We start from the raw sequence: 15,015 nt of genomic DNA on the forward strand, positions 1-15,015 counted from the left end.
ACTTGCAGTGGATAGTTACTTAGTTTCTGCCTTTTTTATCTTTAAGTTTTAAATTCAGGTCTTTTATTCTTTAAAGACATCTACGTCAGAGTCGATTCTTCACTGGCTAACATCTCCACCCTTGAACAGACTCAGTACTGATGAGTACTAATGAGTACTGATGAACACAGCACCACAGAATTAGTGTGAACCAAATGAATAGTTGATTCTATGTTCAGGAAGCCATTTTTAACTGAAGTGATTATCTGTTACCTTCACATCACTGTTAAATGATTTCACACACAGCTGATTAAACCAATCAGCTCCGTGTGATTCTCTGTTTATTTCTCATTATAGCCACACTGAGAAATACAACGGGATAATGTGACCCAGAAGGTGGAGTGGCCAATAGGCCTTCACCCAGAAATTCTGGGGATTCGGTCGATGTCCTAATGCCATCGCGTCCCTGGGCAAACCCCAAGTGGTTCTGGGTGCTGTGTTCACAGTGTATGAATGGGAAAAGAATGTTTGTGAGTGTGTTTCCTTGTCAATTCCCTGGAATCAGGAAAAACATGCACATGGCTTCAAACTCCTTTCTCTAACAAAAGCCAACATAAAGTCATCAAACATGAATAAACTCTTAACAATTCAACAGTACTTTCCTATCATTCCTATCTTAAACAATGTCAAAACAAAGAATTCTCTGATCAGACCCAGTCTCAAACACAGACAAAATGGCAACATCTCTGCTAAATAGCAGTGTCACAGTCTTCCAATCAGCCTGATCAGTGACCCCTGGTTGCCACGCCCACACCACCATCACACACTCAGACACTCTTAAAAGAGAAACTTTACAGCAGCAGATATTCTTCAGACAGTTGCACAGGTCAGGAATGAGAGCGCCTTCTGCAGGAAAATACAAAATTCTGATGCCAGATAAGGAGCTCATGCCATGTTTTTATGTCTGTGGTTTTCCTACTGACATAAAATTGGTTGCATGTCTTGTCTGTTTTTTTTTTCTTGTCTGGATAAGTTTGTTCGTCTGTTCAAAGTTCATTGCTGGTGTTTGGACTCCAGGTGTCGACGTTTTCATGACGGCCAAATAAAGCCGAGGTCTCGTCACGCGTGTCCGTGAAGGCCACGCGGTTCTCATCGGGCTTCTTTCTCACCATGTGATGAGCAAACGCTGCTGTTTGTTCAGCTTTCCTGCAGCATGGCAGCAGTTTGTTCCAGATAACAGTCCTGAACAGACCTTTCAGCTGTCATGAGGAAAGGGGAAAAAAGAAAAGAAAAAAAAACCCTGTCTGGGTTTATTATGATGAGTGTTCTTCCACACTCAGGCCAGAGCTCTCAACTTGAACCACATGTAGAAGGACTTCAGAGAAAACAAATACTGCAGAGTTCAACACAGCCTCCTGGAGGGTTGAAAGTAGTTTGATCTCAGTTATTGTTTCATCAGGTGACTGTAAATCTACGTGTCATCAATAGAAACATCAAGCTGTACATTTCCTAATAAATGAAAAAGCACTTGATGCTTTTGGATTCATTTCAAACAGCCGTTGAAGCTAACATTGGTCGATGGAAGACTGTGCAGAAGGAACGTGAAGGTGTTTTTGAAGCGGTGGACGGAGAGCTGCCCTTTTAACACTTTTCCTCTGCGTAGCTAAAGTGGCTGTGGACTGTTGTGCTTGGCCTGCAGCACCCGCTGACGTCAGATTCAAACCTCCTTTCCCAGGAGCCTTTACTGTACCTATGGAGGGCCCCAGTGTCTGAGGTGGAATGTGTGAGTCCACCTAGTTACATAAGAAATCCTGGCTCTACGCTGCTCTCAGTGCAGCTCCTCAAACTGCTCCGCTTCCTCTGAATTGATTGGCCGAGTCAGGAAGTCATTTCCTGCTGTCAGGTCTTGGCTTCCTCTTCTGGCTCTTTTAAACATCTTCAGCACTTCCTCCACCAAAGGCTGTAACAAAGAGGAGCAAATGGAAAATATCCTGATAGCAGAGCTCTCTCTGTCACCATCAGTGTTTTCCAACAGGCTTCACGAGACACTGATAACGCAGTGGCTCAGGGTTCCCAACTCCCTGCTGCTAAAAATACACAGTGCTATAAATGACAAACGAAAGAGACAAACGATCTGAGCAGAGCCGTCTTATGTGGTTATAACGGTAAAAAAAAAAAAGGACGACTAACCAAATGGAGGAAATAATCAAAGGACTGAAATGTTTTTCTGCCTATTAATTTATTGTTTTAACGCATAGTGCAAGAGGTTAAACGTCCCCAGGGGGGTGTGGCCAAACTCTGGCTGGAGAGTCAGTAGTACTTGGTATTTTTATGTGGATATGCTGCCATTAAAACCCTCGGCTACATCCATGAAGCTCCTTTGAGGTCCTGATGGTCGTCTCCACCCACTGCTTTTTTGTGGTCCCGTTGGTGGCTTCAGATCATCTGCGATGGTTAGAGTTTGTGGGTGATTGTACAGGAGGAGGGCCGAGGTAGGAAGACTGAACTTGACACACGTGCTGGTCCAATGGAAGTGTACTGTTCAGGTCTTACAATATTGGAAGTATTCTGTATACATAGTATACCGCTACAATCAGCGGCCGAACCAAGTTCACCGTTCAACCACGGCTAAATTAATTTGTAGCTAGTTTTGTTTATTTCTTTGCTAACTCTTAGCTGTCTTGAGCTAAGTTTTGGCTACTTGTAGTGATCTTTTGGCTTTATCTTCACTAACTTCTTATAATTAAACTACAACTTGTGGAAAATTGGAAGTATATTTGAACCAAAACACGGGACTTTTGTGTGTTACAGAAGCAAAAGTCAACATTTACCCGACCAAAAGTTGACAAGCTAATAAAAACTGCTAATTATCTTCACCTGGAGAGCAAAGAAAAATATTTATAGGGGCATGTTGTGCCCGGCACAAATATCTGACACCGATGTACACGCTTGTGACTTTGGTGCCGACTTAATTGAGCCCGTGTGGATGTTTTATTTCTCATTTCAGAGGGGAAAAAACAATTAAATACTCCATGTCAGCCACTGGCAGTCATTTGTAAACATACAGTGAGACAGCGGCCATGTTTCCACATATCTCAGGTCATTGTAAATTAGATCTTTCATTCAAACGACGACTGCGTTGGTAGTGGAGAGCTGGGACTCATATGAGAGCCATGATCTGACCGGGAAACTCAGCCAGCAATGATGTCTGTCCTGCAGGCATCAGGCCTGGCCTGGAGGAGTTCTTTAATGGAAACAGTATTTTGTGAATAATGAGAGAACAGAAGAGGTGACTGCTGAGACACACACCACAGATCTGCTGTATCGGTTTCCCACAAAGGCAGAGTTTTATTAATAGCGATCCGCTGCACATATCCGATTCTTCATGGATTTGCTGTCTCATGAGGAGGACGAGTTCTGGACATGAAACTGTCTTGATGTCCGTCCCTTTTCTTTCTCACCAGGTCAAAAATACTGCAGATTTCTTCTCAACAGGAGCAAAAATGTGCGGTTATGAATTTTGGAATCATAATCAATTTGGGCCAGCCCAAATAAGTGCCTGCGTCGGTGCTTAGACCTGTGCCATAAAAAAACTAAAACAATAGGAAATGTAAAATTCAATAAAAACAGTCTGTTGTCACTGGAGTGGTTCGTGCTTATGTGGGTGTAATAAATGAACTACTCACAGTCAGAGCCCAGTCCAGAAACAACTTGGAGAAATGTGTTCATTTCCTCTAGAAACAAGGCTGCCAGCAGGGAAACACATTTTGAGCACTTTTTAATCATGTAGTGCCGAGGTCATAAATATATCTGTCAAAGCTGGTATGTTATTTTTAATCATTAAAATGACATCAGTCTCTGACTCTGGTCCTCTATCCAATACGACAAAAAAACAAAACAAAAAAACAATATCTACAAGGCAACTGTTTCGTGTCTTGACGTTGTTTGTATGTGTGAAAACAACAATTTATAACAAGTCTGCACAGGAAACAGCGCCGTGGTGCGTCATCGTCTCCTACAGACAGTGAACAGGTGATTCCATACGTCTCTGAGCAAACGTGTTATCACGGTGATTCAGACGTTTTCACGAGCAGCGTTACATCAGAACAGATTTATTATCTGCAAAAGTCAAAGGGAGAGGGGGTTTGAAGAGATCTGTCAGGTCTGTCTGCCTCTCTGTTGGCCGCTCTCTCTGGGTAATTGGTGTCATCATGTTCACCTGTGTCCCGTGGTGTTCATCAGTCTCACTCGTCTCACCTGGTGCCCAGGGTATATATACACCTCTGTACCCCTCACTCTGTTTTGATGTGTCATTGTTGTTGCTGTATCAGGTTTCTTGTGTCATTGTTGTCGGTTTGTTGTTGTTGTGTCATGTTTTCCTCTGTATTGAAAATGATCAGCTCTGTTGTCCTGCACTTCCTGTTGTCTTTTCTCTGTTTTCTCTGTCCCCTGTTCCCACCCAGCCCAAAAACTGAAACTTTTTAAGTTCTATTTAGTTTGAGGTAAATGATTTAACCTGAGTTTCTGACAGTGGACGAACTACATTTAATATTCAGGTCCCACCGGGGTCATAGACCAGTAAAGGGCATGAATGAAGTCCCTTGAACTGCAGTAGAGCTCGTGACCTGCTGTGATATTTTTACTCTGGAAATGTAACGTGGATCCACACACACTCACACAATCTTATCATCACACACACACACACACAGTTGTCCCACTTGTGGACGTCAGAGAACACCTCTGATAAGTTGTTCACTACAAAACAATCTTCTATTTTGTAAGTGACATTAAAATAGATGTTCAGTGTATGACTATGAGGTGAGAGACGCTCAATATGGATTGAACACATTTTAAACAAATGTATTTAAATTTTTAATGCACATCTTTTGTCAATGTTTCAATTAAAAATCAACATATTCACAACACAATGTAAAATTTAATGAGCAAATGTTAATTGTGTACATTTTCAATGTTCTCTGCTAAAGAGTTCAACAAATGCCTCATTATCATTTTTTTAAATTGGGTTCCAGTTGGTTTGGCAACGCTTTCAAATAAATGAATCCAACTCAATCCATTAGTCAACATATTATATAAAAACAAAGAAAATCATGTTAGGACCATCAGGACCATCAGAGTGAACTTTGGATCAGTTAGATATGGTTGACCATCTTATCATTAAATACAGCATGGGTGACATGCAGCGGCCAATCAAACGCAGCGGTGTGCAGAAGTGTATGGGAACACGACACAGAACTGTTTGTCTGTCCTAATCTGACGCTGTATTATCAGAGTGTTGATACACTGTCAACTCTCACTGCACAAACATTCAGTTCAACAATGCATCACCATTTTAGCCCGACTTCATCTGTGCTGTGTTTTATTTGTTTGTATTTCACTTCAAAACAACAAAGTTTGTCCAGGATACCTGACGTTTACTCAGTCGTCAGGAGAACTTAAAATATTGTAACACAGTGATTCTAAAAGTGGGTTTCAGGGCAAGGGAGTGAGTTGTAATTGTGCTCCTTGGAGGCAGCCCATAATGTAAGACTGTTGTAACGAAACAAGGAAACAAACCCTAATCTTCACACTGAACCACAGACAGAAAAAAAAAGTCCTGTAGCGGGTAAACCTGGTGCTTACCGCTACTTTCGGTTTACATTCAAGGCCCGACTGTAATCGCCGATCTCACGGCTCATTTTAAATAATCGTACATTTTGGTTTTCTTTGCGTAGTTTATATAGAGTTGAAATCTGAATGTTTCATATTTTAGCTCTGGCTACCTTCATGTTCAATGTACAGTCTGTGTTGAAACCTTTACATTTAATTGACATCGAATGGTCACTGAGTAATAAATGAGAAATAAGGATGATTTACTTGAAGACTTCACTGGAGAACTCTGTATTATTTCACAGAGATTTGTGCAGGACACGCACTAATGTGGCAGTGAGAAGGAAATCAGCCGGCGAGCTTAACTGTTGCTCAAGTCAAGCTTTCAGTGAGGGAACCACATAATTATGGGTCTAATCAAGAATCCAAAGATATCATCAAAGGGAGCACTGTGTTGTGTGTTGTGTGTTGTGTGTGTTGTGTGTTGTGTGTGTTTGTGGATGTGGGCTTTATCAGGCCTGTATTTACCAGTTCCATCATGTGAAATTCAACATAGTCAGCCAGGACGTTTCCGTCTCTGCAGAATCACCATAACACTGAGTATTTATCTGATCAGGGAGAGTCCTGTGCTGAGTACTGTACAGCAACGATTACATAACAGTATCCACTGAGGAGGAAAGGGCTTTAGGGTGTGTGTGTGTGTGTGTGTGTGTGATGGCGGAGGAGATTTGATGATTTTGAAAGGACTGTCATCTTATTTTGTGCTGGAGCAGGTGACTCACAAATCCTCCTAATGTCAACATACGTTATCTGTGATTGGTCCAGAGAACATAAACACACAGAGGGAGTCATGTGAAAGTGTAGATGGTAGAGTGGGAGTTGTTCCGTTGTCCTCATCCTCCCTAGTGTAGGCTACCTTAGGACAGTGTTTCCCAAACTGTTTTTCTGGGAACCCATATTTTAAAAGTCGCAAACCAAGTCAATAGACATTATTCGTAAACTCCTGGGAAACATGATGTAAATCGACCCCCCCCAAAAAAACACTTGCCACCCACCTGAGGGTCGCGACCCAGTCTTTGGGAAACAATGCCTTAGCATATCATAATAATCATTAGTTTAAAAAAATATTTTTATCAGTAAGTTATTTTAAATCAATTACTAGACATTTCAAGCAGTCCCATTTAAATTCCAGGTGACCCCACGTGGGGCCTCGTCCCCAGGATTGAAAAACACTGGTTTAATGTGTTTAATGACCCTAATCCTGCAAATATTTTTTTTTACTCCTCAAGGGGAGAATTCATTCATTCAATCGACCTTTTAGTCACCACAGGGAATCAAACAAGTGACCTCCATGCTGTAAGGCAAATATGATTACCACTTTACCACTGTGTTGCTGCAGTAGAGCTGTAACATCTAATATATGGGAGAACTACGTACTTGGAAATACCGAGTGCAACCAGATGTTCCTGCTTCCAGGATTCTGATCACGTGACCAGTGTTTTAGAGTGGGAATAATTTCCGTATCAGAGTAGTGGGATTACAGAGAGGAACAGCAGTCAGACTTCCATGTGAGGGATTGAATGTTAATGAACTCCAGTCTTTTTCCTGATGGATTTGACTCCAGTGTTAAATAACGAGATGGAAAGGTTAAAGATGAATGATGAAAGAGTCACATGACCACCCACCCAGCCCGAACATGTGAACCCACCCATGGGTTGAATGGACGGATGTGTTCGAATTGTGCTTCTCCTCCATTTTCTTCTTTCCTTCCTCCTTCCTTCTTCACGAACTCTCCTGCTCCTTCCACTTTGTTTTTCCCCTCTTCCTCCTCATCCTCCTCCCCGTGGCGTTCTGTTTGGGGGAGTGTCCAGCTCCGGGTGGGAGTGGCCTATCCACTGTTGATAGTAGTAAAACCCTCCACATTCTCACACACACCCACAGTCCACACACACACGCACGCATCCGTCAGTGTGAGTCCTCTCCACTCACTGCGCTTCTCTCCATCCGTGCGTCCTGTGCGTCCTGTGCGCACCGCCGTGTCCTGGTTGCCGCTGCCGCTGTTTTGGACTTTTGGATAAAACAGTTTGTGAGAGTCATGGATTCGCAATCTCCGGCCCTGATGAAGCTGTCAGAGGAGCAGCTCAAAGTACTGGAGGATAGTTTCAAAGGCTGCAAGTACCCGGACGAAACCATGCTCATGTTGGTGGCCGCGGAGTGTGGACTGTCGGAGCAGGACACACAAGTACGTCTTTAAATATCTATATATATATATATATATATAGTTTTTAATGGAATTTCTGTCATGTAATCTGCTTTCTCTAAACTAACACAAAAATGGTAATAAGGAAGCATTTAATATACATTTATGTATTTTAAATACTATACTATACCTATAATTACTTCGTAGCTCTTTTATTTCTTTATATCTAAAATATTTCATCATCAAGCTGTGACTTGGCCCTTGTTCTGTATAATAGGACGGCTTTTTTCTCTAAATATAAAGGGAAATAATCTAAGTCTGTGCCATAGTATACTGTACAGTATACAGAGCAGTAGTACTTCAGCCCAGGCAGAACAACACATCAGTCCTGCCTTTATGTTCATCAGATAATGTAGTGCAAAGAAAGTTCAGAGGTCACGAGGGTTGTCACATTCATGTGACCTCTGTGGAATCCTGACACTGTTGTTGAAGGTTTCCTGAAATGCCTGATTTTCCAAGGATGCCATGTTACGTCATTGGACGTGAGTCAGAGTGCGTTGTCATTGGATTGCCTCGAAATGCTTCATGTTTGGTCAGCCATGATCAGGAGACATGCGTTGTCAATGACATAACTGTCTCTCCTTCAGAGACTCCAGGGGTGAAATGTATGAAATCTGTCTGTGTCAAAATTACCAGTGAAAGATTCAGGGCGGGTCGGATGCTGCGTTCTCATTTTGTCCTAGGACAGTTATGGCATCATTGTGACAGCTCTACATCAGATTAGTTAATTGCGATCACACAGCCGATGTCGGGGGGAGGTTACCAGCCCCCAGTGGTTTTTCTTACCATTGTGTCCTTGAGAATGTCACTCAACCACATGTTGAACCTCCCAGCCAGTAACAGAGAGGTAAACATGATGTTGGTCAAAACAAAAATGAGGACTTCAAAGCTGGTGATTTGTTTGGCAACTGTTCAACTATCGCCATTTCTAAAATGCAGACAATAACAAAACAACAACCCAATGAAGATCAAAACAATCTTTATTCTTCTCAGGGGACATTTTTTCTTCCACAGCAGGCAGTAGAAAAAGTTCAAAATCATCATTCAGTGCCAACAAACAACAATGAAAACACACAGGAAGTGCATGAACGGAAGATAATGAAACATTTCCAAGTTCCATTCAAACCAGTAGCTGCTCCACTGAAACTGAATGCAGCAGATCTGTGGACTGTGACTCTGGTCCCAGTGACTGTGGCTGACGTCTTTGTGAAAACATGCCGCTGTGTGACCAAAGTTCTTATTGGTGTTCAAAGCGATGCTGGATGCTGAATGCAGGGACCCCGCTAATCATCACAGAGTCGTGGGGTTTGTTTTTCACCATGAAGTCGTGTGGTGTAGTGAAGTGAAGGCTTCTGCTGTTATTCATCTATTCAGGCTGAGTTGAAAGCGACCACCCTCAAGTGCGCTCTGGGGTTACATGGATTTTTTCATTCACAAGGAGGAAAATCAAACAAACAAACACGTGACACATGTGCTCGTCTCCTCGTGTGCGTCATATGGAGTCAACAGAAAATGAATAGCCCGCGATTGTCACACAGAGCAGTTCAAACACGAGCGACAAACTTCCTGGCTTAGTCTCTTTCACCAGTGATCAAACATTTTGGTTCCTAACTTCAATTAAAGGCCTTTTCCTCAGTGGTTTCCTTCAAACATTTCTTAAAGAATTCACTGGCAGATGACAGTTTTGACTGCGTGTCATCACCAGTGTAGTCATTTATTTATTCATATTAAAACAAACATGTCATACTGTATGTATCAAACTTGACAGTGGATGTGATCAGCTCATTCTCTATGGTTGATTCATTTTGAAAAGACAAACGAGTTCATAAAGATGGAGATAAAGTAGTGCCAATAAAAAAAAATTAGTTGAAATTTAAAAAAATATTGTGCAGATTAAAAAGGGATTCCGTAAAATAAGTAAATATTCATACCAGGGCTATCTATTGGATTTAAAGCAGTGGTGTCAAACATACGGCCCTCAGGCCAAAACTAGCCCACTTGGGAGTTAAATCTGGCCCGCTTGAAGAATTTTGAAAGTGAAAAAAATGTACAAAGACTTCATGTTCGTGATGTTTTGTCAAATTATGCTCCTGTTGTACATTTAATCGTTTCCAAAGTTATAACAAATAATGTGGTATTATTACAAAGGTCAGTCTTTAACATCAGAACATGATTAAAAAATGACACCTGCAGTACAAAGTGTTTAAAATAGATAAAGGTTAGCCAAGAAATACCTCAACATTAGCCAAAAATATTCACCACATTTGACAAAAAGAAAACATTATCGTATAATCTGCTGAACACGTGCTGTAAACAGACCTCGGAAATACAATAACACAAACCCAGGTGTAAATATCAACCATTTAATTCAGATTTAAATGAGTTTATACAGTAAATACAGGGATTTTGTTTCACAGAGTAATTAGTAGAAATAAACCCAGACGTATTTCTGTAAAACATCACTTTATTTCTGAGGTATTCAGTCTCTCCCACACGTGTGTGTACTCCCACCGTGCTTCTATCTGAGGAATGTTTTTTGGCTTGGAGTGTACAGTCGGTTTAGCTCTCACATCAGGAGCCAGATGTGAGCCATCAGAGCAGTGATAACCAAAGTAAAGCCTGCAGACTCCTCCGGTGGCATTCCACTCACAGATAAGTCTGTGTCAAAGCACAGAGAGGAATAAATACCTTTTGTTTGGCAGGAAGAGATAAATGTCCACATTTAAAGTGGACATGACCTCGACTGAGGTGTTGTTGGTGTCCGGGACTGGCAAAGGTCTGTATGAAAATCCTGGTGTTAGCCTTCATGCATCATGAGACGATTTTACAGTCAAATTTCTGCAGTCGGGGTTGGGATGCTCACATGACAAGGAATATATTGACCTTTTTGTTATGATTAACTCTACCAGTACAAACAGTTCACCAGTCAATAACTCCACAATGTCGACCAGAGAAACGCTCCACCCTGGTTTTTGTACTTTATCTGCACCAACCGGTTCATCCAGACTGTTTTAACCTGACGGATCACTTGAAAATCTTGGGAGGTTTCAGCAGCTGAACTAAAACATGAAAATTCAAGATTCAAACCCTTATATTTTAGAGAAGTGATTGGAGCATTAGGATTATAATATTAGTAAAATGCCACGTCCTCTGTAGGTGGACATTATTGTAGGGTTTAGTTCTGCTGCGTTTGTTCCACTAAGTAATACATACAGGTACGTTCATCATACCATTTTTGAAAATACTGTAGTAAATACTTAAATAAAATAAACAGCGTTAACGTTCAGAGAACTTCTTAAACCATGACTGGAATCTCCTTACACCAGGGTCGTCTGTTGTCAGGAGGTTAAAACGAAGTGCCCTTGAAATACAGTTTGTGCAATTGCTCTTACAATAATTTATTCGGTGCATTTATTGCCCCAATGTTCAAGTATAAATCATCCAACCGCGCCTTTGTTGCATTGACAACTTCCAGTGAAGAGACAGACACAGACTGAGCTAATTACACCACATGCTGAGTTGGTTCAGGTGACTGACATACACCCAGCATCATTGGCCTGCTTCAGCACTGTGTCTCAAAAGATTCATGAAAAAGGGCTCTTCTGTGGTCTCGGACTGTTAATGTAGGCAATGGAAGAGAACCCAGAGGCCCTCTGGACCTCCTTGCACACCTTCTCTTTATCTGTGTTCCAATAAATGTTTCCGCCTAAAGAAGCCCGCTCCCTGCAGCTGCCACTCCCTCGCTCACGTGGACAACACTTACAACAGGCGGTGTGTTTAAGCTCCCGTCACACCGTTTATTTGTTTTTGACGCAGCACAGTCCCTGCTTTGAGGGTAGAGTCAGGTTTGAAAGACCTTATTATGTAACGCCGTTGAATGTCAATGGGGGAGAAAATGACATGAGCACCGCTGTATGGGTCAGCAGGCTAATAAATCTACACTATTGTTCAGAAACAGCGCCAGAGCGCCGGCGGTTCAGAGCTCTTTTGTACCAGAAACAAAACGAAGTACAAAAATCAGTTTACTCACATTGAAAACCTGGAAGAGGGAAGAGGCTTTGAATTTAAATTCCTTTGGCGTTATACAAGTTGAATGAATTCGGTTTGGACATCAGGGTTTGCAGCTCACATCATGATATGACACTCAATGGTACAGTGGGGTCAGGCAGTCTACTTTTAAAGGTAACAAATCAGCAGGATATATTTTGTATCAAAAAAAGAAATGTTATTATTTTGATACTACTTACAAGAATGCACTTTTTAAACAGAGACCTACACGGGATTTTTGTGAAAAAAAAGCTTGAAAAATATGTAGGCCTATAATGACAAGTGACCCTAGAAAAAAAATATTTGAACCATTTGTAGGTCCCATCCAAGCTGACGTAGCCAACAGGATACGTGGAAATTGCATCACTAATTTTCGAGACTGATTCCTATACTATTACACTAAAGTTTCCATTTTGCCACACACTGATTTTTCCCAGACTGTAGTGTATATGGCTGTGAACTTTATGCGACTTTTGAGTCAGTCTTTTCGGAAAAATGAAATTAAGAAAATAATTGATTTTACTCCATGACAGACTCAAGTAATAAATCCAAAGTTTTATTATAAAGTTCCAGTGAGTGGCTGCTTGAGTTTGATGTTTAAAATAGTTTTCTCTGTGACGTTAATTTAGAACTCAGTTGTTTTTTTCTCTCTATGGACTTTGGTGAAGACAAGTAGATGGTTTTAAAGCACCTCCAACCTGACTTGTCCATATGGTTCAGTAAAAATAGACACATAACCTAGCTTAAACTTAATACAGTCTGGATGTTGAGTTGATGAATAGTAATATTGATGCGCTATAACAACACCATAGGCCTTGGACCTGCCAAGTTCAAGAGACCACTTTGTAAATCAGTGCAGTATTTCCAAACACAGTCAAGTCCCCAAAGTTGGGATTCCATCTGGTTTTAGTCCAAGTCTGGAATCTGTCCCATCCGTCAGACAAATCTGTGTCAAACACCCACTCCTCCCATGTCTTATTGAGATGATGTCAGCATTGTTGTGGTTCCCTTGACAACATAAGCCCAAAAAATAATGATGCAGCAGGTTGTTTCACAGCCGAGTGTCACAACAGTTTGCGGGAGTCATTGTCCGTGTGGTCAGAGTGCAGAAGTGCAGGCAGAAGAGTCCGGTAGAATCTAAGACAGACTCAGTCAGGTGCTGCCATCTGTGGTTATCTGTGGTTTCCTTGGTTCCAGTTCAGCCTTGACTTCAAGCTGTGTTTGCATGAATCAGCAAACTTTTTAGCTTTTTAGACAATTGTACTGCAGTATGTTGGGGGTCTGGAAGGGAAACCACTGTGCTTTGTAGTTTTGTTCATTTAGTTGCACCGTGAGCGATTAAGTTCCATTACCTCTGTGGCCTCGTAGACCAGAACTAAGTGCACCTTTATTACACACCATAAGTTACGGTGTGTAATAAAGATGCACTTAGTTTTTTCAGATTCCTTTCATCGTTTGTCTTTTCATTCACCGTAGATGCACTTGTTTTGTTTTTTCAGATTACTTTCATCGTTTGTCTTTTCATTCACCGCTCCTCTGTTCCTCTGTTCCTCTGTGTACTCCCTGATGCCATGTCTGAAGAAACAGAGCAAATGTAAAAGAGTGAAACAATTGGAGAGTGAATGTGATTGGTCAGACATGTGACTGACAGCTCATTCATCCAATCACAGCTGCTGTCAACATTTGACGTTGAATTCTGTCGTTCCTTTCCAACTTCTGTCACTTCGAGTCAACATGTTTTTAATTCACAAAACAATAATTAATGGTTTTATAGAGTGATAAAATTCATTCGTTTTTGACATATTGACAATATACATCACATCACTCTGAAAACAGCGCAGCACTTCATTGTTTTTCCGAGGCCTCTCCCTGCAGCCACACCAGCAACAACAGTGGTTGTATCCATTTCTTATTAACATTTTATTGGACTGATTAAACCACTTTTCATATTTTCCATTTTCTTAAATTCAGTCCAGCTTTTCATTTGTGATCAATTTGACCTGGATAATTGAGACTCCACAGTCATTAGGTCTGGCCCATGTATTTACAATAACCACAGTGCAGACGAACACCGATATACAGTTTCACATTTAGGCCTCCTTTACTGCACTACAGTGTCAGTTTATTGCCGACATGTAAATCGAGGACAAGAAAAGTGGACCAGTGTATGAGAAACAATGACATATTTTTGACAACAGCCGAACTCCACCTGTTCACTTCTCAGGAATATTTATGTCAACCGTGGCTGTGTTTCATTATCCAGAGCCGTAACCTCATCACTCTCCTGTTTCACTCTGTGTACAAACAAACAAACCTGTGAGTTTTTGTTTCTACACAAACAGGTTGTTTTTGATCCCTCCCCTCAGGTGTGTGACTCTTTTCTTCCTCTTTTGTTTTGTGTCCTTCAGAAATGGTTCAGGCGACGTTACGCACAGTGGCGACAGTCTGAGGGTCTTCCAGCCAAACTGGGCTCGGTTTTGGATTAAGGGTTCTGCTTTCCCGAAGGCCCCGAGGCTCATCGCTGACCCCGTTTGGCCAAGACAAGAAGACGTCTTCACCTCATCCTCGTCTTCCTGCTCCTCCACTACCTACTACTCCGCCTTCCTCCTCCACCTCCTCCTGTGTTCACGTCTCTTTGTTGTATCTATGAAGCTATTTTAACTTACAGAATGTGAAGTTGTATGTGTTTTTGTTGCCAATTATAACCTCCATGTTTACAGAAATAAATGTATTGATATTAAGTTAAATTTGACTCCAGATTTAATTTTTTTTCATTGACAAAAACATCACAAATTCTGACTGTTTTAAAACATGTTTTCCTTAGTTTAAATAATTGTGTATAGTATAATATTTTTGAGACAACAGACACTTCAAAATTTAACAAATTTAACAGTAGAGCTACAGTATATGGTCATGGAATACTGTATTATCAGAGGGAAAACTCAAAAATAAAGGAAAAAGTATTTTTAAACATTTTGGTTAGGAATATTTTCATTTCCAAGAAAAGGATCATTAACTGACATGTGACATCTGACTTATCACTGCAGAAGTTCAAAATTCAAAAGATGGGTTAAAGTAAAGTACTTGGTATAATTTAATACAATAAACATTATATATTCTTT

The 15,015-nt window shown here is 41.1% G+C and overlaps 1 protein-coding gene across 1 annotated transcript; it reads left to right on the forward strand.

Annotated features, from left to right (window-relative positions):
• Positions 1-7,504: 7,504 nt before the first annotated feature.
• On the forward strand, positions 7,505-14,640 carry LOC103391064 (homeodomain-only protein). Its single transcript, XM_008327187.3, has 2 exons — positions 7,505-7,828; positions 14,302-14,640. Exons 1-2 carry the CDS (start codon positions 7,682-7,684, stop codon positions 14,377-14,379), a joined length of 225 nt encoding a protein of 74 aa, XP_008325409.1. The 5' UTR covers positions 7,505-7,681; the 3' UTR covers positions 14,380-14,640.
• The last annotated feature ends 375 nt before the right edge of the window (positions 14,641-15,015 follow it).

The sequence above is a fragment of the Cynoglossus semilaevis genome, chromosome 15, assembly GCF_000523025.1.
Source record: "Cynoglossus semilaevis isolate Cse_v1.0 chromosome 15, Cse_v1.0, whole genome shotgun sequence".
Lineage (NCBI taxonomy): Eukaryota > Metazoa > Chordata > Actinopteri > Pleuronectiformes > Cynoglossidae > Cynoglossus > Cynoglossus semilaevis.